This window comes from Triticum dicoccoides, chromosome 6B (assembly GCF_002162155.2).
Source record: "Triticum dicoccoides isolate Atlit2015 ecotype Zavitan chromosome 6B, WEW_v2.0, whole genome shotgun sequence".
NCBI classification, from domain to species: Eukaryota; Viridiplantae; Streptophyta; class Magnoliopsida; order Poales; family Poaceae; genus Triticum; species Triticum dicoccoides.
In genome coordinates, this window is record NC_041391.1 from 666289393 (window position 1) to 666311655 (window position 22263).

The 22263-nt window shown below is 47.0% G+C and overlaps 1 protein-coding gene and 1 long non-coding RNA gene across 2 annotated transcripts; both read right to left on the minus strand.

Annotated features, from left to right (window-relative positions):
* Positions 1 to 575: 575 nt before the first annotated feature.
* LOC119321991 lies at positions 576 to 1965 on the minus strand. The gene is made up of 2 exons (XR_005155329.1): positions 1289 to 1965; positions 576 to 1183 (listed from the first exon to the last, which is right to left on the minus strand). It is a non-coding gene; the product is annotated as an uncharacterized LOC119321991 (long non-coding RNA).
* Positions 1966 to 11381: 9416 nt separating this feature from the next.
* Positions 11382 to 12689, minus strand: LOC119321440. The gene has a single exon (XM_037595120.1). The coding sequence runs from the start codon at positions 12687 to 12689 to the stop codon at positions 11382 to 11384; it is 1308 nt and encodes a 435-aa protein (XP_037451017.1).
* Positions 12690 to 22263: the final 9574 nt, after the last annotated feature.

Genomic DNA, 22263 nt, shown 5'->3' on the forward strand with positions numbered 1-22263 from the left:
TTCTATCTTATAACAGAATAGTTACACGCCTCCACCATTGTCTCAAAATAGATAAATCAACTTGTTTTTCTCTTAAAAATCTTGTACTAGTGAAAAACCAGCACAGTTGCATTGGTTGTATGTTGGACAGTACAAACTTCACCTAGCTGGTATAAGTATGCCTGATTAAGAAAAGGTAGTTCCAAGATACCAACTTTCTGTATTCAAGTAATTATGCAACAAACTGCAGGGATAAGCAGCAGTAAACCAACATTTTGAATAAAAAGTAGTTCCAAGGTAGGAACTGGCTGTATTCAAGTTATTATGTCACAAACTGCAGGGTTATCCCACGCATAAGTACTGCATTGACAAAAAGCACTGTGGTGAAAGAAAGTACTGCAGGGTTAAGCTGCAGTAAGCCAACATTGAAAAAAAAAAGTAAGTTCCAAGATGGATTTAGCAAGTCAATCGCATGCATAAGTTTCAGGAACACGTAGAAGGTAGAACTAAGCAGAATCTGTCCAGAATCACACACATCTATGTCCGCCAAGAAAGATATTCGAGTCAGTTCTTGAGCATCCAAGAAAGCCAAGTAAAATCAAGAATCAGCCGGAAGTTCTTGAGAAAGCTAAATCGAATCAAGAACCAGAAGGAAGTTCTTGAACATCCAAGAAAACTAAATCGAATCAAGAACCAGGACGAAGTTCTTGAACTTCCAAGAAAGCTAATACTAATCACTACTAATAAAGCAGCTAATGCTTCTGGTCGTACGTCGTTGGCGTTTTTGCGCAAAAGCCCCTCTATTTCTTTGAAATAAGCCCACAGTCCCTGTTTAAGTGGCACTCTGGAAAAACGTTTCATGTTTGCGCGACATCACAGGGACGACGCCACCGCCCCGGCGCCTGCCAGATCCAAGCGGGGAAGGGGAGGAGGGGGCATCCCAGCGGTGGTGAAGCTTGGCGGAGTAGGGGGCGGGTCGGCCTACTGGTTTGCCGGCACTGGAAAGGCTCGTGGCAGGGAGCTCCTCTCCTCTGCTTTGGGAGGTGGCTGAAGCGCTCGGGCTGCAGAGCTGCGGGGCAGGGGCCGAAGGTGGTGGTGCGGACGCTGGATGGGACTTGGTGCAGGTCTCCGGCGAGATGGGGATAGCGTGGATGGGGTCTGGACGCCGGCGGTGCTTGGGCATCGGGCGGCCATGGCCATCTCTCTGCAAAAAATAGAAGACAGAGAGAGAGCTCTTAGAGAAAAGAAGCACGGGGAAGAGAAGAGAGATGGAGGGAAGAAGGGAAGTCTGAAGATATGGCGATGGTACATAGAAGAGCTAACGAGAAGAGAAAACTGGGGGCCTTCACCCGAGCGGCCACAGAATTCTTGGGCCATCGGCAGACGAGCAGCACCACCAGGCCGCCTCCGCCACAGGCCCAGCCAGCTCCTGCATGTGCTGGCCAGCCGCTAGATCTGGCGAGCAACCGAGCCGCCACTGCAAACCAGCACCACATCCCCCCATAGTCACCAGCCACTCACGGGCACGGGCTCCACCACCACGGCATGGGGACTCCACCCCAGGCCCCTATGCGCCGACGAGCAGGCCACCGCCGCCCCAGCCGCAGCAGTAAACGCACACACCAAAGCTCCGCCCCACCTTTGGCAGCCGGGTGCCGGTAAGTGGCTGTAGCCAGCCACCGAGGCCGCGCACTCCAGGACTGGAGTTCATCATCGGCAGAGCACGGGCGGCTGGTGGGGTGGAGCACGGCCATGCGTGGTAGGAGGAGAGAACTTGGGGTAGGGCAAACGCGCGCCAAGCCGGTAGTGGACGCGCTGTATAGAGAAGAGGAGAGCAGCGCTGGTGGTGAGGTGGATGGATGGAGAAGAGGGGAGGAGTAGCGCTTGGTGGTGAGGTTGCAGGAGGAGGAAGATGGAGGCGGAGCGGCGCTGTGGACTGAGGAGGAATAGCGATGTGGATGGATAAGCTTAGAAGGGGCACGCAGTGGGCGCTCGGTGGGGATTTGGCTATTGCTTCTTTTTTAATCATTTGTTGTTGTTAGATGCACAGACTGGAAGAAGCTACTGGAGCGTGCTAGAACCATCGATTAGAATATTTTGTGGTGCTCATCCGTTGGAATTATGTGCGACTGTTCATGGCGTTCCAAAAAATGGTTTATTCTGCTAACGTGTTCTCAGTGTCCTATATTGAACTCCTTTTGCTCCCTTGACCCTTCTCACATTGGTACACTGTGATTATTTGATTGTACCGAGCTGGCACACTTGCACTCTGATGACAACCGTTCCAAGTTAGTAAGCCATATGCTTATATTCATGTGACTGTAATTTTGGAAATAAATTAAATATTGTACTCCCTCCGTCCTAAAATGTAAGACACTTTTTGACACTATCATAGTATAAAAAAACGCCTTACATTTGTTTCGTGACGGAGGGAGTAGTTCATAGGAAAGGAGCAGAAACATTGACTGAAATTCAATCTCTTTGAAATTTCGACTGTAAACAGCCCTGGTTACACTACATACACGACTGTACAATTAGTTAGAAGACAATTCTTTTACTCACTTTGCACCTCACCTTTTTTAGGAAGATTATAATCTGTTCTTTCACAGACATCACAATTTTTTGTATCGACGATGTAAATTTATAGAGTGACCGAATTCCGAATTGAACATTTTTTTCCTAAATAGACGATTCTCGATCGTAAACTAAACTTTTCTTGCTACGAAAGATCCTAAAAAGGTGGAATTGAATGGAGCAAAAACAATAAGCTTCAGGCTAAGAACTCACCGGATTCCGGCGAAGGAGAAAGGAAGCAGGAAAAGGTTGAGAACCACATATAAGCTTTAGATTAACTCTCCCAAACCAGTGTCATGTTTTAGAAAAAAATCGATGTGGATGTTTATTGGCTAGAGGAGTGCGATATCTTTCTTTCTTGCAACGCAAGGTCATATTTGCTATATGTACCTAATAATAAAGGGATTAGTGTTTCTGTCTGTCCTTCCATCTTCAAACTACCTGTAAAGTTGTCATAAATTACTCACCGTGCCACCCATAAGTGAGGAAGAAATGAATCATTTTTCCATCCACAAAGCGACCGTCGCCTTTGATTCAATTATGTTCAACCCGGCCACATAACATAAGGAGTCAAGCAGGCCATCGGATAGAGCATCTCCCTTCCACCTTGGAGACCCAGGTTTGATCCTCCCTTCCCACCCTTTTTCTCCTTTTTCATTCGATAAAAAAATTCAGGTGGGCGCCCAAACCTTAACCAATGTCTTCTTTACATGGGGTATTTTAAAAATGCCTATTGTATATGTTTCCTACCCCATAGATATGATAGTTTGATACTTCAATAAAAACTATTTTTGGAGCCATAGGGGGTGGTGATTCCTACAAGCTATTATATGCTGAAGGTTACAACAGGCACATAAGCATCCTCTATATTTAACAGTGCACCATAACCATACCCCATACGATGATGTACACTAAACTGTTGATTCGAGCTTTTGTAAACCAGTGCCTTGGTGTTGATTTCCATATTCTTTGAAATTTTGCCCATAAAGATTTTTTTTAAAGAATATCAATGTTGATGTAACCTTGAACATTTGGCATGCATGTCCTTACACTTCAAAAATCATACCACCTTCATATTTTTGTGCAACACCACTTATCATGTTGTTTGTGGTGTGGCACCGTGAAAGATTTCAAGTGATATTTTGATGTCATCGGGGTGTGGATGAGGGACAATTTCTTTTCTCCCGTTGCAACGCACGGGCATTTTTGCTAGTACTAATCAAGAATCAAAGATTTGGTTACTCTGTTTTCTGAGCCTAAACCTGCGTTAACCAATCCGTCATCGAGCTCGTATCCGAAGGCCAAGAAATTGCGTTTGGATGGATCTGCGCGTCCTACCCGATGGCCTTCTGCGCTTTCTTGCGCTTCTTCGTCTTCTTGCCGCCGCCATTGGCGGCCTCCTGCAGAGCATTGTGGGCGGCCTCGGCTGCCTCCCGTGCGGCCTTCTTCGCCGCCCGCGCCACCTCACAGTTCGCCCAGTGGAGCTTGACCACCCGCTGCTGGTAGTCGCCTGGGGGCCAGCCGCATGGCAGGCAGCTGAACCAGACCATGCCGTTTCGGTTGCCTCCGTCCGCCATGTGCGTGGCGCTCTTGCTCGTCCGCCGACGGCTGCTCTGCGTCTCAGTCGGGGTCAGCGGCGTGGCGCTCCCGCTCGCCCGCCGACGGCTGCTTTGCGCCTGGCCAATCGTCGTCAGCGCGTGGCGCTCTCGCTCGCTCGCTCGCCGGTGGTTACTCTGCGTCTTGTCAGGTGATCTAGCTAGTCTGGTGGGGTGCGCCCCGAAAGATGGGGGTCGGAACTTATATAGACTTCCGACTCGGAGGCCGGGCGGGCCCTGAGCGTGTACGTGCATGGTTCTGGGCCGGGGCCTACAGGTCGGTTCACTATTGGACCGGCGATCGGGCGCCTGTTTCGTCGACCGTTCAGGCGGCGTACCTCCACTCCGGTCCACGTGTTCAAATTTCACTAGACACCAAGGTACCTCCTCTCCGGTGACAATCATTTTAACCAGATTCGTTGCATCTACGGTTAACGGTTAAAGTCGGCAAATTTAACCCCCTATACGTCTACGGACACGCACATGGGCAGGCCAGTAGACGGTACCGGACAACCCTTCATATATCGTGTCCGGCAGCCACACACCTCAAATCCGAACTCTCAAATCCATGCACGTCCATTGCACGTGTGAATGTCACTGGTAATTAACAAATGTTGGTAGCAAAAATACATAGTTCAAACATAAAACTTATTTGAAGTGTACAATTCAAATATTAGCACTTTGGTTTTCATTGTAGGTCCACATATGCTCCACGAGATCATTCAGTAGTTGCGCATGCACCTGATGATTTTGAAGATTTTGATACATCTCTAGAAAGTTCATAAGCCGAATTGTATCTTGTTGTTTCGGAATATGGACTTGTTCTTCGGGTGTCTCAAAAATCATTGGTTTGGGCTACCATATTACCCTCATCTTTGACAATCATATTGTGCAAAATGACACTACATGTCATGAGCTACCACAAAGTCTCTGATTTCCACATCATTACAGCTCTACGAACAATTCCCAATGAGCTTCGAGCGCTCCAAATGCCTTCTTCACATCCTTCTTAGCTACCTCTTGCATTGTTGCAAAGTGGCTTCGTTTGTTGCCTTGGGATTCATACATGGTCTTCACAAACGTGGTCCACCGTGGATAGATACCATCAGCAAGATAGTACCCCATATTGTAGTCACGGCTATTGACAGTGTAGTTGCACGACGGTGATTCCCCATTACAAAGTCTACTAAACACGAGAGAACCCTGAAGCACATTGATGTCATTCTGAGAACCATACATTTCAAAGAAAGCATACCAAATCCACAGGTCATGTGACGCCACTGCTTACAATATCATTGTTGACTCATTGATGTGACCTTGGTACATCGCGGGGAAACCTTTGAGGCAGTTATTACCAACGCATGCAATCAGAATGTCTAAATTGTGATTTGAGGGAGTGGCATGCATGGACATATTAACGTTGAATAGGTTGCCAACATAACATGCACGGTAAAGGTGCTTGGAACCTGACCAAACTCACCGTCTTGAGACTGATCTTCATTTCATTTTGAGTTTTCTGTTATAAATTTTGATTGGCCATGTTTGTATTATACAATTTGTGCAAGCTAAAATGTGATGGACAAACTCATTGCCTTGAGACTTGTCACTTTTATCGTAAAAAGGTTGACAAGTGACCACCATGGACGATGGTAGAAAGAGGAAAAGTGGCATGCTCAGTAGGGGTGTGCGAGAGTTTATTTTTCCGTTGCGCACGGATATATTTGCTAGTCCTACTAAACATACGGTGCTTTTGATGGACGTGCGAAGTATGCGTGGCATGCCGCCGGCGGAAGTTCCGAACCGACCCAAACGAAACATTGCTCTAGCCTTTAAGTCTGTAACAAAAGGAGAAAAACTTTGCAGCACTGTCCAACATCCTAATCAAAGGTGGTTTCGCCTGCTCATCGAGCTGTACACGTCGATTTGCGATATTATATTAAGGAAAAAAGTAATTTAATTTCGTTGAAACATCATGCTTCAACAATAGGTTCAATTACTTGGCTTGACCCTCTCCCCCATGGATCGCATGGTCTGAAAGGTTTGGGATCCTCCTAAGGTTAAATTCTTCGCTTGGTTGGCACTGCAAGATAGGATTTGGACCCCCGGTCGCTTGGAGTGGTGTGGGTGGCCAAATTGCGGCCTCTGCCCTCTTTGCAAAAGGGAGCAAGAAACGGGTACTCACCTTTTATTCAAGTGCCGCTACACGATTAGGCTTTGGAAAGCCATCATCGAGAAGATTGGCTTATACCGCATGGATGCATCCATGTGGCACCTTCATGAAACTGTCAACGAGTGGTGGGACAAGAGAACCGACAGTAGCAATCCTAATTGGCATACTATGGCTTCCCTCACCATGCGTGTCTCTCGGACAATTTGGAATGAAAGAAATGCTAGAGTGTTCCGCCACAAGTGCATGCCACCGCCTATTATCCTTACCACCATCCTGGACGTGGCCAAGCTTTGGGTTACCGCGGGCGCTAAGAGACTAGGGAATTTGTTGTTGGGCGAGTAATTGTCATGCCACTTTTGTGGGTGTGTTGTAAAACTCTAAACTCTATTATCTCCTTATTTAATGGATGATGCAAATCTTTTGTCTTCGTTTTGAAAAAAAATGCTTCAATAATATATATTTTCAAGGCCTCTGACTGTCAGTTTGTTTGTCCAGCTATTAGTTCTTTGCTGAGTATGAACTTGCTGTCAAGAAACATAGCTTCCTTGGTACGAAAAGAAGGCATTATTGCATTGGTGTCAAAATCCTTTTCTGCTGAACATACTAGTAAAAAAATGGGACATTTTGATTAAGCATGTGTTGCACCGCCGAAGAATCATGCGGATAGAATATTTGTCCGGAGCACTTGATATTTTGTTGTTGGAATATCCTTGTTATAGTGCCTTGCCTGCGATCTGTTGTGCCATTGTAGTACCTTTCTTGTCTCATTTTCCACAAATAAAGTAAGAATATATATTTGCGATCGAAACAAATTGCTGGCTAGCTTGTCCATCATAATTTGGTTGTTGCTGCATGTCCACGAGAACCTGATCTGGTAGCCAACTCGTCATAAATAGACCGAAGGATGATTGATATACCTACAACATGATTCTCATAGTTCTAGTGACTAATGATGTCGCAGGTTGTACTAAAGTTTGAGATAGCAAATATCACATTTCCCAGATTGGCAAGTCAACATAGGTTGGACACATACTACTGGTAAGTTAAACAACTAGGTCCGGTGGAAAAACACACGTCCTCCAACAGGCGTCTAACCGACTTATTGGTCCTAAAGTTCTAATAATCCCTGTTTGCATGTCAAACACATCGTTCGTGTCGGGAAAATATATGTCATCCTCTTTCACTTCCCCACAGGCAGCAACTATATTGTTGAAGCCATGACTGATGAATATCGCATGACCGCCACCTAGCCCACGGGTCACTGGTACCCATGTGCCTTTGTCCACGTCCGCCTCAAAGACTTCGACCTTGCGAGTGTGGTGGTTTGGAGTGAAAGCCGTGAGTAAGCATTGCCGCTTAACCATGAGCAACTTACCGCGGGACTCAACGAGGTGTCTGTAAGTCGTGAGTAAGTTGCATCCTTTGGAGTTCACGACCTCTTCACAATCAGACAACGTACAATTGTAGGCAGAGGAGCGGTCATTGTCATTGTCAATGTCACTAGCATCACCGACCAATTCATCGGGGGCTTCTTCTTGACTCAACGCATCATCGTTGTCATCTTCATCCTCACTGCTTGACGCATCGTTGTCACTTGTACCCATCCACATGTCATTATTGTACCTATCACCATTAGGGTAAGGGGTGTGCCTGGTGATCCGTTCGACAAAGGAGACATCGGGCTTGCCATCATCGTGTTCGGTGAGGTGGATGGCGTAGAGGCTCTCGGCCTTGGTGATCACGTAGAGCATATCTCCGAGGAACGCAAAATCGACGATACGAAAGTACGGCATAGCTAATGGCTCCGCCACCCACGCTCCCTTACCAGGTCGGCACAAGATGAAAGGGTACCTGCAGATGTTGCTTGTAACCGCAACGAGATCGTCGGGTGTCGACCGCATGAGAACCTTCCGGATCTCAAACTTCTCAGGAAGATTCCCAATTATGGAGTTCAGCTCCGGCAACGGCACCGCGACATCGAGGAAGTGGTTGTGCAATGCGTATGTATGCTTTTGCGTAACACCGTCCATGCGGTCGAGCACGATCCAGTCATTGGTGGAGCCGATGCATCTTGTGTTCACGGGAAGTGTGAGGCGATGGATTCCGCTGTCCGAGGGCGTCAGGTAGGCGCCGTCGTTAAGGACAACCCACGGAAGCCCTCGCCGATGGGAGTCTCGCAGGCGCAAGGCGGAGCGCCACGAGCGGCACACGGCACGGAAGCGGGCGCGGTCGGCGATGTGTGGGAGGCGGGCGATCACCTGGCCCAGGATATCCGGCAGGAGGCTCGACCACTCCGGACTCGAGGCCGCCATGGGAATTGGCCGATCCGGTCGTTCGTACTGCGTGATGAATGAGGAAGGTCTGTGCGATCTGCGAAATTGCGTCCGTGCTGGCCGGGGAGAGAGAAATATATAGCGGCAAGGCTGTCCGGTCGTGAGCCGAGTCGGATCGGATGTCCGACACCGCGCGTGCTTGCTGGCCTAGCTGCCTGGAAGCCTGTCGTATCGGTGCCTAGCTCGACAGTTCAGTTTGAGCGTTTGAGTGTTGTGAACACGCGTCAAGCCTGGACAGTACTGGCCCGGATGCTTCCTGGCCTTAATTTTGGAGCTCTTACATTTAGTTATGGTGTTTTTATTTTGAACTTGGATCACAATTTTCACCGGATTGATTTCTTAAGACGCACTCTCATTCAGGTAAGATATTCAATTTTGCCTTTAGTTCATGATTTTGACTGGGCCAATAATTTATCAAATTAATCGGCATCAACCATCCTAAAAAATCATCATAAAAAGCACACCAATCCCGCGTGTCCTCTCACCACCTAAAAACGCGCCAACATAGAACACTGTAGCAACAACATGATAGATGCGACCACCAGCGCAAAATATTTCCCACATAACTACGAGTTGATTAACAGGTATCCTAATCACACACCCAAAAAACCCACGAAAACATCGCATTATAAAAAGGAAAAGTGTTTTCCTTTTTATAATGCAGGTGGCGCGGTCTAGGCGGCGTCGGGCGGTGGTGGTGCGGCGAAGGCGCAACGGCTTTCCGACCAAGCTCCGGCAGGGCAGCAACATTTTGGTGGGCTGCCCACGGAAGTTTCAGGCAATTGCAATCCCGTAAAAAAGATATGGGAAGGCTATCTTCCGGTAAATGAGCAAGGAGAAAGGCATAGCAACTTCTGGCATGGCAGGTTTCAGTTTTTTTTTTTGAGTTTGTTTTTCCTTTTCGGATGGCATCTTTAGTTTAAAAAATGTCAGGGCTGGATTGCTTCATGCCACATGTGTGACACTTATCATCTCGGAAAAAATAGTACCAGGCCAGTGGCGGAGCTACAAGAAAAAGGCTGGATGGGCCGGACTAAGGAATTACACATAGTACTTGTACTTAAAGGCCCAAATTTCATCTCATACTTCCCCATTTTCGGCTGGGCTGGGCGGGCCACGGCCCATTCGGCTTTGCCTAAGCTCCGCCAGTGTACCAGGCACCGGGAGATGTAAGGTCATAGGGTTTGTAACAGGAAAAGTCAGTCCTACCCTCAGTTGGATGAGGCGTATACTGCTATCTCCCATTAGGGATCTTCAACGACAACCGCAAATTTCTTCCCGCATCCGTCCGTGGACAGGGGGACCAGTCCGCGGACGCGGATGCGGGAGGCCACCATCAAACTGTAGCTGCATACATTTTAAACTCTTTTTCAACAAACTGGATGAAATTCGTGCTAACACGGCAGATTTCATATAAATATGACGGATTTCAAACAAACAATGCGGATTTTCATTACATTTCGAACATTTAGAAAAGAGTACCTGCCCCTAAACCTATCCTACGGTGGTGGCGCCCGGCTTCCATGCCCGTGTCGTCCTCCATCCGCCATCTCCATGAGCAGCAGCGATAATACCCGTGAAGTGAAGGTGTGGCCTCTGGCGAAGAAGAGTAGAACACGGGACACGGACCGGCCCACATGGGACACCAGGCCCTGCCGCTTCCTGAGGCCTACTCATCCTCGGAGTAGTCCGTGATTTATCCATCGCTAGTAGACGTGAGGTCGACGATGGAAATAGTGGTGCGGACGTTGTCGTCGTCCCACCGGGCTGCTTGATAGTTCGTCGGCGACGCGTAGGAGGCGTAGCAAGCGTTGTTCTCGTCCGCGATCGTCTGGGGCTACACCTCGGAAGCGGCCTCTTCCTGACGAGTGGCGGCTTGAGCGCGGACGGCATCATAGATCGCATGCTGCTCCGTGACGAAGTTGGGGTTAGCCGCGGTCATGGCCACCATAGCCTCCTCGCTCACGCGTTTGCATAGATCCGGCCCTCCGCCAGCAGGTGCTGCTTCAGGAGGAACAAGTTGTACCGTTGTTCCTCCCGCGCTTGCCATGGCAACGTTGTAGTGCGCCTGCGCATGCTCCATGGTGAAGCCAGCGTGCACAGGAGGCGCGGGAGCCGAGGCAGTGTCATTCCAGCCTGGCACGGCTGCTCTACCAGGCGGTGGCAAGGGCGGCCACATCGTGCTTCATCTTCGTGGAAAGGCTCTCCCACAGAGCTTCGCCGCCTGCAGTCATGGTGGATGCAGTGGAAGGGAGGAGGATGGGGGGCAGCTTGTGTTGTGGTGTGGATTTAGCCGGGTGTGGCCGCCTTTAAATAGCGGATTCGATGACGCGTCCGGGTGCGTTAATGTGCGGCGCGGAGTGGGTTTCTCGGCCGGCGAGCCTGCTCAATGGTGGCATATGAACAGACGAGGCATTGAACGGGTGTGGTAGATATCCGTCCCATCCCATCCGGTCACACCTCTTCGGCATTGTATAGGTGCGGACACCGGTGACGCATCGCGGGCGGCGCCCTCGGCAGGCATGCCACTTCAATGGAGGAGGCAGTGAGAGGTCTCGTCCGTCCCGAGCCGTCTTCAATGTGGAGCGGCGCGCTCTACAGTGACATGAATGCGGCCAGCTGGCGCCGGAAGGGAACGCATGCGGGCAAGGGATGAAGGTTTGGGTGGGCCAAGGTGGTCAGAGGCGGGCGTGGGAGAAAAAGAAACAAAAAAAGTTATATTTGCCATTTCTAGACAACTAGGTTTGGTGGAAAAACCCATGTCGCCCTCCACCGGTCATGTAACGGGTTCATGTGCATCAACGGTCTAATTGTTTTGGATCTGATGTCAAACACGTCGTTAGTATCGGGGAAATAAATTACATCCTCTTCCACTTCTCCACCAGCATAAACTGTGTTGCTGAAGCGATAGCCGGTGAAGATTGCTTGGCCGCCACCCAACCCACCCTCCTTAGGTACCCATGCACATGCATCCATGTCCGCCTCAAACACTTCGACCTTGCGAGTGTGGTGAGTTGGAGTGATGGCAGCTATTAGCCGTTCTCGCCTAATCATGAGTAGTTTACCTTGTGACCTGACAAGGTGCCGGCTGGTGTGGACGGCGTCCCACCCTTCTCTCACCCCGTCTTCACATTCAGAAAAAGTATCCTCTTCCATGAAAGCTAAGTGTTTTCTGTCATCGTCAGTGTCACTATCATCACCGACCAGTTCATTGTGAGCATCTTCTTGACTTAACACTTCGTTATTGTCCTCTTCACACAATGCCTCATCATCCGAGTCTTCCTCAGAGTCCTCGTCACTTGACGAATCGATGTCGGTCAACCTCTTCCACATGCCGACGTCATACATATCGTCCTCGTGGCCTGGGGCATGCCTGATGATTCGTTTGACATTCTTAACAGTGGGCTTGCCATCGTCGTCCTCAGCAAGGTGAAGGGCAAAAAGGTCCTCGGCCTTAGTGATCAGATAGAGCTTGTCTCCTGAAAATAGAATGTCACAGATACGGAAGTATGGCATGGCTAATAGCCTCGGTACCCAGACTCCTTTCCCGGGTCGGCATAGAATCAGAGGGTACTTCCATGTATTACACGTGACGGCGACAAGGTCTTGGGGTGTCGACCGCATGACCACCTTGCGGATCTGGAAATCCTGCGGAACGTAGCCGATGATGGAGTCCAGCTCTGGGAGCGGGACGGTTGCGCCGGAAAAGTGGTTGTGCAGCCTATACGTGTGCGTCTGCGTGGCCTCGTCCTTACAGTCGAGGGCGATCCAGTCGCCGGTTGAGCCAACGCACTCGGTGTTCTTGCCGAAGGGCGCGCGGTGGATGCCGCCGTCTGAGAGCGTCAGGAAGGTGCCGTCGAGAAGGACGACCGACCGGAGGCGCCGCTGAGGGGAGACGTGCAGGCGCACGGCCGAATGCCACGAGCGGCAGACGGCGCGGAAGCGGGCGCGGTCGGCGATGTGCGGGAGGCGGGCGATCACCTGGCCCAGTAGATCCGGCAGGAGGCTGGACCAGTTCGGAGGAGCGGACGCCGCCATGGCCTGGGATCAGGTGCAGACCGATCGTATGTGCAAGCGTGCGAACTGCGGGGGAGGAAATCGCGTGTGTGCCGGGCGAGCGGGCGAGAAATATGTAGTGCCCCCAACAGCCAAGATTGCCCGGTCGTGATCCGAGTCTGATCGGGTCAGACTCCGACCTTGTGATGGCTTGACTGGTGCAAGCTAATATTTCTCTGCCTATTAAAATTGCTCCTGTTTTTAGCGTTGCGTGGTGTGGGGGGATATGTAGTGATCGGTCATGTGCTTGTAAGACCCTGATTGAATTGTATTCGAATTATGGCTCAATTGCTATCTGAATTTGGGAATTTGGTTCAGGGGAAGAGGATACAAGGGAATCGCCAAGGAAGGAGACCCCACTTCCGTACGCTAGCTAGGGTTCTACCTAATTCTAATGATGCGAATATTCCCGCTGCCCGAACAAGCCTCGGTGCCCAGCATATAACCCACGGCCAGCTCGATCAAGTTACTACTGTTCCAACGGTTACGTTACAGTAACGGAAAGACAATGACATTGACTCCATCTTGACCGTCGATCTGCTTCGAACCGTTCTTCTCGCATCTTCACCGTTCGTTAACTGAATCTGCCTTGCTCTGTTCTTCTTCTTCAGTAGTCGCATGGTGCAAGTCCTGACAATGCCGCCGCCTTGACGACCGCCTTGTCCTCGAGGCGGAAAAGTTTATGCCCTGGAAAGGTCTTGTTGAGAAATGCTGCATCTTCCCATGTTGCGTCATCCGGGGCCAGACTTTCCCATTGCACCAAACACTGCCCCACTGGAGTCTTGTTGCGTTGGATCACTCGACGATCCAGAACTGCCACTGGAATTGTTTTGACATATCCATCCGGAGTGACCAAAGGAACGTGAGGTAATGGTACTGCCCTATGGCCGATGTGCTTCTTCAACTGGCTGATGTGGAAAACGGGGTGTATATTAGTGCCCTCTGGTAATTGAAGTTTGTAAGAAACTGCCCCAACTCGTTCCAAAATCTTGTATGGTCCATAGAATTTCGATCGCGGTTTGAGAGATCCTCTTAGTCCAAAAGCATTTTGTCTATAAGGCTGAATCTTCAAGTATACCAAATCTCCCACTTCCAGTTGCCTCTCTGTTCTTTTCTGATCTGCAAAATACTTGATTCTGCCTTGAGCATGCTCCAGGTTGGCCTTTAGTCTCTGTACCATGTGTTCTCTAGAAGTGATTGTTATTGCTGCCTCTGAAGATAGTGTTGGATCTATTGCAAATTCTGCTACTTGAGGTGGTTTGTATCCATACAAGGCTTGAAATGGTGTGCATTTCAATGACGTGTGATAACTGGTATTGTACCATAATTCAGCCAGTGGTAACCACTTCATCCATTTCTTTGGTTCTTGAAAAACCATTCCTCTTAGGTATGCTTCTAGACACTGGTTCACTCGTTCAGACTGGCCATCTGTTTGAGGATGAGATGCAGTACTGAACCTGATTTGTACCCCAAAAGCCTTAAACAGTTCCTGATAGAGAGCACTGGTGAAAATAGGGTCCCTGTCTGACACAATGCACACAGGAAGGCCGTGTAGCTTGATGACATTGTCCATTAAAGTGTCCAAAACTGTTTGCACTGAGTAAGGGTGAGCTAGTGGCAGGAAATGTGCATATTTAGTAAACCTATCCTCCACCACTAGAATGACTTCCTTTCCCTGAGAATTTGGAAGAGCTGTGATGAAATCCATGGTGATATGAGCCCATGCCATGTCAGGTACAGGTAATGGCTGTAGTAGTCCAGGAGGATGCAGATGTTCCACTTTGTTTAACTGACAAATTGGACACTGACTGACAAACACTTCAATATCCTTTTTCATATTTGGCCAGTAGAACACTTTTTTAATCCTGTGGTATGTTGCTTTAACTCCAGAATGACCTCCTAAAGAAGAAGAGTGAAAGGTGTGCAGTAACTGCTGTCTGAAATCAGTGGTAGCTCCTACATACAGTCTGTTCTTGTATTTCAACAAGCCTTGGTGAGTGGCAAACTTTGGTGGATCCTCATTATCTGTGGCCACCTTCTTGAGTATCTTGTCAGTGTCTTGATCTCCTTGGTAGCTGTTCTTTAGATCTTCAGTCCAAGTAGGAATGACCACAGTGGCATTATGACATTGCATGGAGTACACACTGTCCCTTCTGGATAGGGCATCTGCCACTGTATTTTCCTTTCCCTTCTTGTATTCAATTGTGTAATCATACTCCAGGAGTTTCAGTAATAGTTTGTGTTGTACTCCTTCAGTCAATCTCTGTGTTGCCATATATTTCAAAGCTTGTTGATCTGTTTTGATTATTAGTTTGTTACCCCATACATAGTGTCTCCACTTTTTTAATGCTTCTAATATGGCCATGGCTTCTTTCTCATAGATAGATAGGGCAGCAGATTTGGGACCCAAACTTTTGCTCAGGAAGGCAATTGGCCTCCCCTTTTGCATTAACACTGCCCCAATCCCTTTTGCACAAGCATCTGCCTCAATTGTAAAAGGCATAGTGAAGTCTGGCAGTGTTAGTACTGGACAACTGGTCATTGCAATCTTCAGGGTTTGAAAAGCTTTGTCTTGATCAGGACCCCACTAAAAAGCATCTTTTCTGAGCATGTCATGGAGAGGCCTGCATATTTGCCCATAATCTTTGACAAATCTTCTGTAATAGCCAGTCAGTCCTAGGAAGCCCCTGAGTTGCTTCACATTTCCTGGGGTTGGCCAATTCACCACTGCTTGTATCTTGCCTGGGTCAGTAGCTACTCCTTGCTCTGAAATGATATGCCCCAAATAAGACACCTGATTTGTTGCAAATGTGCACTTGGACAATTTGACATACAATTCATGTTTCTTCAGAGCAGCAAAAGTTCTTTCTAAGTGTGCATAGTGTTCTTCCACTGTCTTACTAAACACTAACATATCATCAAAGAAATCTAATATGATTTTCTCTGTCTCAGGTGCATTTATCTCCTCACACACTGTGTTCATCAGTCCTTGGAATGTCCCAGGTCCACAGGATAATCCAAAAGGAATCACCTTGTATTCATAATGACCCATATGTGTTCTGAAATCAGTTTTTGGAATATCCTCTATACTCATCCTAATTTGGTGGTATCCAGACCTGAGATATAATTTTGAAAACACTCTAGCTCCATGTAGTTCATCTATGAGGTCTTCAATGATAGGCATAGGAAACTTGTTCTTAACTGTGATTGCATTGAGCTCTCTGTGATCTACACAAAGTCTCCATCCTCCATATTTCTTCCTGACCATAATTGCAGGTGAGGAAAAAGGGCTGAAACTCTCCTGAATTTCACCTTTCTTAATCAGCTGCTTAATGATCTCCTCCATTGCAGCCTTCTGTTAGTGTGGTACTCTATAGGGCCTCAAATTAGGAGGTTTTGCTCCTTCTTGCAACACAATCTTGTGGTCACATTTTCTTTGTGGAGGAAGCTTCTCTGACTCTTGAAATATCTCTGCATATTTCTGTAATAGAGGTTTGAGAGCTGCTGGTGCTGAAGGGGTTTCTGTATTATTTTCAGTTTGCATCTCTTGAATTTGCAGTATATATCCCATTACTCCTTTCTTTAGAAGTTTTTCCATCCTCATTGCAAACACAATACACTTCTTTTTGGGGATGGAGTGGTCAAAGAGTGTCACTGGTTGTCCTTGTTTTGTGACAATTAAGATTCTTTCCACCAAATCCAAGCAAATAGGACCGTACTGATATATCCAATCAGCCCCCAGGATTATATCATAGGCCTGTAAATCCAACACCTTGAAACTGCTGCAGAAAGTGTGACCTTGAATGCTAAAATTCATATCTGGAACTTTGGATTTTGCTATCAGTTTTCCTCCCCCAGCAACTGTCACTTTCCTTGGTTGCATTGCTTGCTGGTGACAATTGCTGCTAATAGCAAATTCAGTGCTAATGAATGTGTCTGAAGAGCCACTATCAAACAAAATTGTAGCCCTTTTGCCTGCAATTTCTATGATCAAGGAGAAGGTGTTTGCACCAGGAGTTCCTTCTACTGCATGCACTGTAATATGCATAGCTTGTGCATGTTTCTCTACAGTCCCTTCACTTTGTTTCTCTTTGTCCGGAGTATTTGGAGCTGTATGATACACTTGTTCTTGGCTAGCATTGTCCTCAGTATTGTCACTATCTTCCTCATCCTCTATTTCTTGCAAGATGTGGATTGTCTTCCCAATTTTACATTTGTGTTGCCTGGACCATGGTTCTCTGCAATACCAACAAGCCCTTGCATCTTTAGGAAATGGCACATTGTATTTCTCTTGGGAAGGAATTTGCACTTGCATAGGATTGCCAGAGTTTCTATGAGGGTTTTGGTATGGCCTGGACTTATATACTGGTGTGTTTTGTACTTTTCTTGCTGCTGCAGCTTTTTCATAAACCTTAGCATACCAATATGCTTCTATAATACCAGTAGGCTTTTGTCCACACACCTCATGTTTAATATCACTTCTCAACCCCCCAATGAAACAACTTAGCAGGAAATTTTCTTGTAGACAAGGATGGTCTCTTTTAACCAAAGCCACACACTGTTCAAAGTTGTCAATATACTGTGCCACTATATTAGTTTGCTGTATGTTTTTCAGTAATTCCACAGCTTCATGCACACTTGCTTCTGAAAATCTATCAGCTAACATCTGACAAAATTGTTGCCAGGTGACCATTTGGCATGGCACACAGATGTTTTTCAACCAATTGGATGCTCTTCCTTGCAAATGACATGTTGCTAGATTTACCCACTGCTCATATGGTGTTCCAGACATGTCAAAGAACTTTTCACAAGCAATTAACCAGCCTATAGGATCATCTCCACTGAATAAAGGGATTTACAACCTGGGTCCTTTTAACACTGCCTTAGCAAAATAAGAAGGACCACCTAGCTGAGTTGCATATTGATTTATCTGCATATCATACAAGTTCCCTACTGCTTGATACACAGGAGAAACTCCTTGAGCAGTTGTTGTCATATTAATGTATTGACCAGTGACAGGATTGTAAGTATGAGGACGAGAGAATAAAGGTGCACTGATAGGAGCAAAATACCCACTATTTCCTCCAAACCCCATGGTGTGTGCTTGTATTGTGGCACTTCAATTAGTTGTATGATTATTGACTTGTCCCATTCTTCCCATCTCCTGCTGCTTATCACTAAATACTCTTGTACTTTCTGACATTAACTGAGTGTGTGGTAACTCTGTAGTCACACCAGCCATGTTAGTAATTGGGTTTTTTCCTGAAACTCTAAACTCTTGTTCCAGATTTCGAGCAACTAGCTCTACTGATGTTGTGGTTTTGCCTGTACTAACAACTGGCACCTGATCACTAGCCCTGTTCTGGTCAGGCTGTTCTGTGGGTTTAGGATCTGGTGTGATTATCTCTTCTTTCTGACTATTAATGTTCATCTGTTTCAAAATCAGCTGCAGTGTCTGTTGAATTCCCTCATTCATTTCAGACAACTTTGCTTCCACCTTGGGCATCGTCACCATCTCAGATCTCATCCTAGTTACCTCCTGCTTCAGTTCTTGTAAGCCTTCTACCTCTACCCGCAGATCTGCTACTTCCTTTTCCACTCGATCGACTGTGATCTGAACTTTGGCTCTAGTGTCAGCCATCTTGCTCTTTCGAATGCGACTGAGGCAGCCCCGTTAGCTCTGCTAAACGGATCCCCTCGATGGCGCACAGATCTCCTTCAGATCCCGGAATTTTACCACCAAGAGAATGTCTCCCGGCAACCGGATCGGACTAGGTGATCTGCGCCCGAATGTCACCGCCGCCTGTCGCCGCCACCCAACACCGCCGCCGCAAACTGGGAGGGACGGGAGGGATTTTACGAGAGACCCCAACCTCCGGTTCTCCACAGCCCGATTCGCCGTCGTTGAGCTCTCGCCGAGGAATCAACCGGCTGCTCTTATACCTTTGTAAGACCCTGATTGAATTGTATTCGAATTATGGCTCAATTGCTATCTGAATTTGGGAATTTGGTTCAGGGGAAGAGGATACAAGGGAATCGCCAAGGAAGGAGACCCCGCTTCCGTACGCTAGCTAGGTTCTACCTAATTCTAATGATGCGAATATTCCCGCTGCCCGAACAAGCCTCGGTGCCCAGCATATAACCCACGGCCAGATCGATCAAGTTACTACTGTTCCAACGGTTACGTTACAGTAACGGAAAGACAATGATATTGACTCCATATTGACCGTCGATCTGCTTCGAACCGTTCTTCTCGCGTCTTGACCGTTCGTTAACTGAATCTGCCTTGCTCTGTTCTTCTTCTTTAGTAGTCGCGTGGCGCAGGTCCTGACAGTGCTAGTGTACATTTTTCATTCCATAGGGTATGGAACGCCATGGCGGAGCTCCTATAGCTAGGTCAATGGCGGGGCTGGAACCTTCCACTAATGAAACATCATTCGCATATCAAACATTATAATTCCCAATTTTTTTTGAGCGATGACCGCACATCATATTAAAAAACAAAGGATTACAACACTTACAACGTGGAAATCAAACGAAACAGCCAGAACTATAGGTGCCATGATGAAGATTCCCAAATTGTGAAGCTAGCATTCAGTGAACAAATGAAACCATATGAAAAATACCTGTCAAAATAGGTTGGACACATATTATAGTAAATTTAAACAACCAAGCCCGGTGGAAAGACCCACGCCCTCCAACAGGCGTCTAACCGCTCCTAAAGTTCTAATAATCCTCTTCCACTTCTCCACAGGCAGCAGTGACTATATTGCCGAAGCCATCACTAATGAATATCGCATGATCGCCACCTAGCCTACCGGTCATTGGTACCTATGTGCCTTTGTCCACGTCCGCCTCAAAAACTTCGACCTTGTGAATGCGATGGTTTGGAGTGAAAGCTGAGACTAAGCATTGCCGCCTAACCATAAGCAACTTACCGTGGGACTCAGCAAGGTGTTTGTAAGCAGGCCCGGCCCTGGGACAGGGCGAACGGGGCGGCCCCCCGAGCGCAAGCCCCCCCTCCTCCCCCCCCCCAAGGTGTCCCATGTAACTTGACGGTGGCGGAGCTATGAGATCTGAGCGAGGGCGCACAAAAAAAAGAGAACAGAACGAAGCTCCGTACTCACATGGGCCGTGTAAGCCTTTTCCCTCGGTCCATGACGTGAAAGAGTAATTTGCCTGATCTTTTTAACTGGCAAAACTGGGTAGGCCAGATTACAAAGGCAGTCCTAGAGCTACTATCAAGAAAACTAAGTTAGGTAATCTAAAAAACCGGGAGCTCCTATTGGGCGCTGTAGGCGCCCGTTGGAGAACTGGCGCCTACAGCGACCAGCCATGGGCCGAGGCCCATTAAGAGAAGATCGCTCCCTCGCTCCCCCTTCGGTTCGCTCGCTCGCTCGCTCGCTGAAGAAAAACAGACTCGCATCGCTGGCCTTTTTGGGGCTGTGCTGCGCTTCTGGTTCAGGGAAAAGACCGGCCTTCGTTATTTTTACAATTTTGAATATGTTTGTGAAAAAAGGTCATATATTATTAAGAAAAGTTCATCGATTTTGAACAATAAAGTTCACAAATCTAAAAAAAGATCATTAATTTTAAAAAAGTTCATCGGATTTGAAAAAAGTTCATCAGATTAAAAACAGTTCATCAAATCGAAATAGTTCATTGGATTTGGAAAAAAATTCCATCGAATCGAAAAAAGTTCATTCGATTTGAAAAAAAAAGTTCGCCAGATTGAAAAAAGTTCATCGGAATTTGGAAAAAGTTCATCGATTTTTAGAATAAGTTTAGAAAAGTGTTTAAAAGTTCATTCACTTTCGAGTTAATCAAGTTTGAAAAAAAATCATTGGACTTGAAAAAGTTCATTGAAATTGAAAAATAGTTCGAATTGAAGGAAGTTCTTCAGTACACAGAAAAAGTTCACGAATTAGAAATCGTCTATTTGCAAACAATTCACGTATTTAAGAAAAAAAACAAGAAACAAAAAAAGAAAAGGGAACAAGCGCAGGAAAAAAAGGTATAAAGAGATGTAAAGGAGGCATGTGTTCACGAGTCAAGGGGGTGATGTAGTGGTGTTTTGAGTTTTCTATCAACTAAGAGAAGAGATTGTTGGTTCGATTCCTGGCTGTGCTAGCTTTCGCTAACTCTCCTTTTTTTAAGTTCGAAAACAGGGGGAAAGGGTAGTTGGGCCGAGCCCAGCTAGCGCCGCTGCAGGCGCCGGTTTGTGGAAACAGCTATAAACCGGCGCCTGCAGCGCCAAATAGGAAATGCCAAAAAAACCGCTAAAAATAAGGTAATCTAAAAAAACTGGGTTAGGCATTCCGCATGACCAGAGGCTTGTACCTATGAACATTGCTATTAATCAATAGGTTGCTAAAAAATGCTATTAATCAATAAAGTGGTGAGATTTCTCAGAAAAAAATAAAAAAATAGGTGTGTGGTCTCTTTGCTTTCATCTTGCTAAACCCAAATATAATCCCTTTCCCTTCATCTTAGCATGTTCGTTACAATTATTAATTTTTATTCAGCAGTCACGTACCTTACTAAACTCCGCCCATGTTGTCTCAACATAGCCGGTCCCAAGCCCGGGTAAAGGAGGAGGGTTGTGATAGGCTTGGCGAGCCAACGTTAAAACTCAGCCACTCTTATGGAGATGAAACCCAAAAGATTTTGTTGGGGCGTAACCCTCTCAGCGACGCGCCACATCGGAACCCGGGTGTGGTGGAAAATGGGCAAGGGCCGGGCCGTCTCCCCCCAAGTGGTGCGCCGTATCTTGATCCGGATACGGTGGCAAGTGAGCAAGGATTCTACTGTCAGAGGGCGTCAGGTAGGCGCCGTTGTTAAGGACAACCCACGGAAGCCCTCCCTTGAAAACGGTATTGGAATGCTTGGAAACAAGGCCTAGGGTTCATACTTTCACTAGTGCAAGTTCTCTCAACAATGATAACATAATTAGATCATATGACAATCCCTCAACATGCGACAAAAGTCACTCCAAAGTTCCTATCACAGAGAACATAAGATGAAATTGCTTGTAGGGTACGAACCACCTAAAAGTTATTCTTTCGGATCAATCCATTGACTATTCCTATAAGTGTCACAAACAACCCTCGAGTTCGTAGTAAAATAACACCATATGACACACAAAGATCAACCCTAATGTCACCTAGATACTCCAATGTCACCACAAGTATCCGTGGGTCAATTATACGATATGCATCAAACAACTTCAGATTCATAATATTCAATCCAACACAAAGAACTTCAAAAAGTGCCCCAAGATTTCTACCGGAGAAACAAGGATGAAAACGTGCATCAACCCCTATGCATAGATTACCCCAATGTCATCTCAGGAATCCGCAAGTTGAGTGCCAAAACATACATCAAGTGTTCTCAAATCCATATTAGTATTCAACCCGATAATAGTGAAACCTCAAAGGTAAAACTCAATTCATCACAAGAAGGTAGATAGGGAAGAAACACCATATGATCCAACTATAATAACAAAGCTCGCGGTACATCAAGATCGTGCCAAATCAAGAATGAGAGAGAGAGAGAG

What these genes read in the sequence shown, in the direction of transcription:
- LOC119321440 (XM_037595120.1), bottom strand. Translation starts at nt 12,689, where the DNA reads ATGGCGGCGTCCGCTCCTCCGAACTGGTCCAGCCTCCTGCCGGATCTA.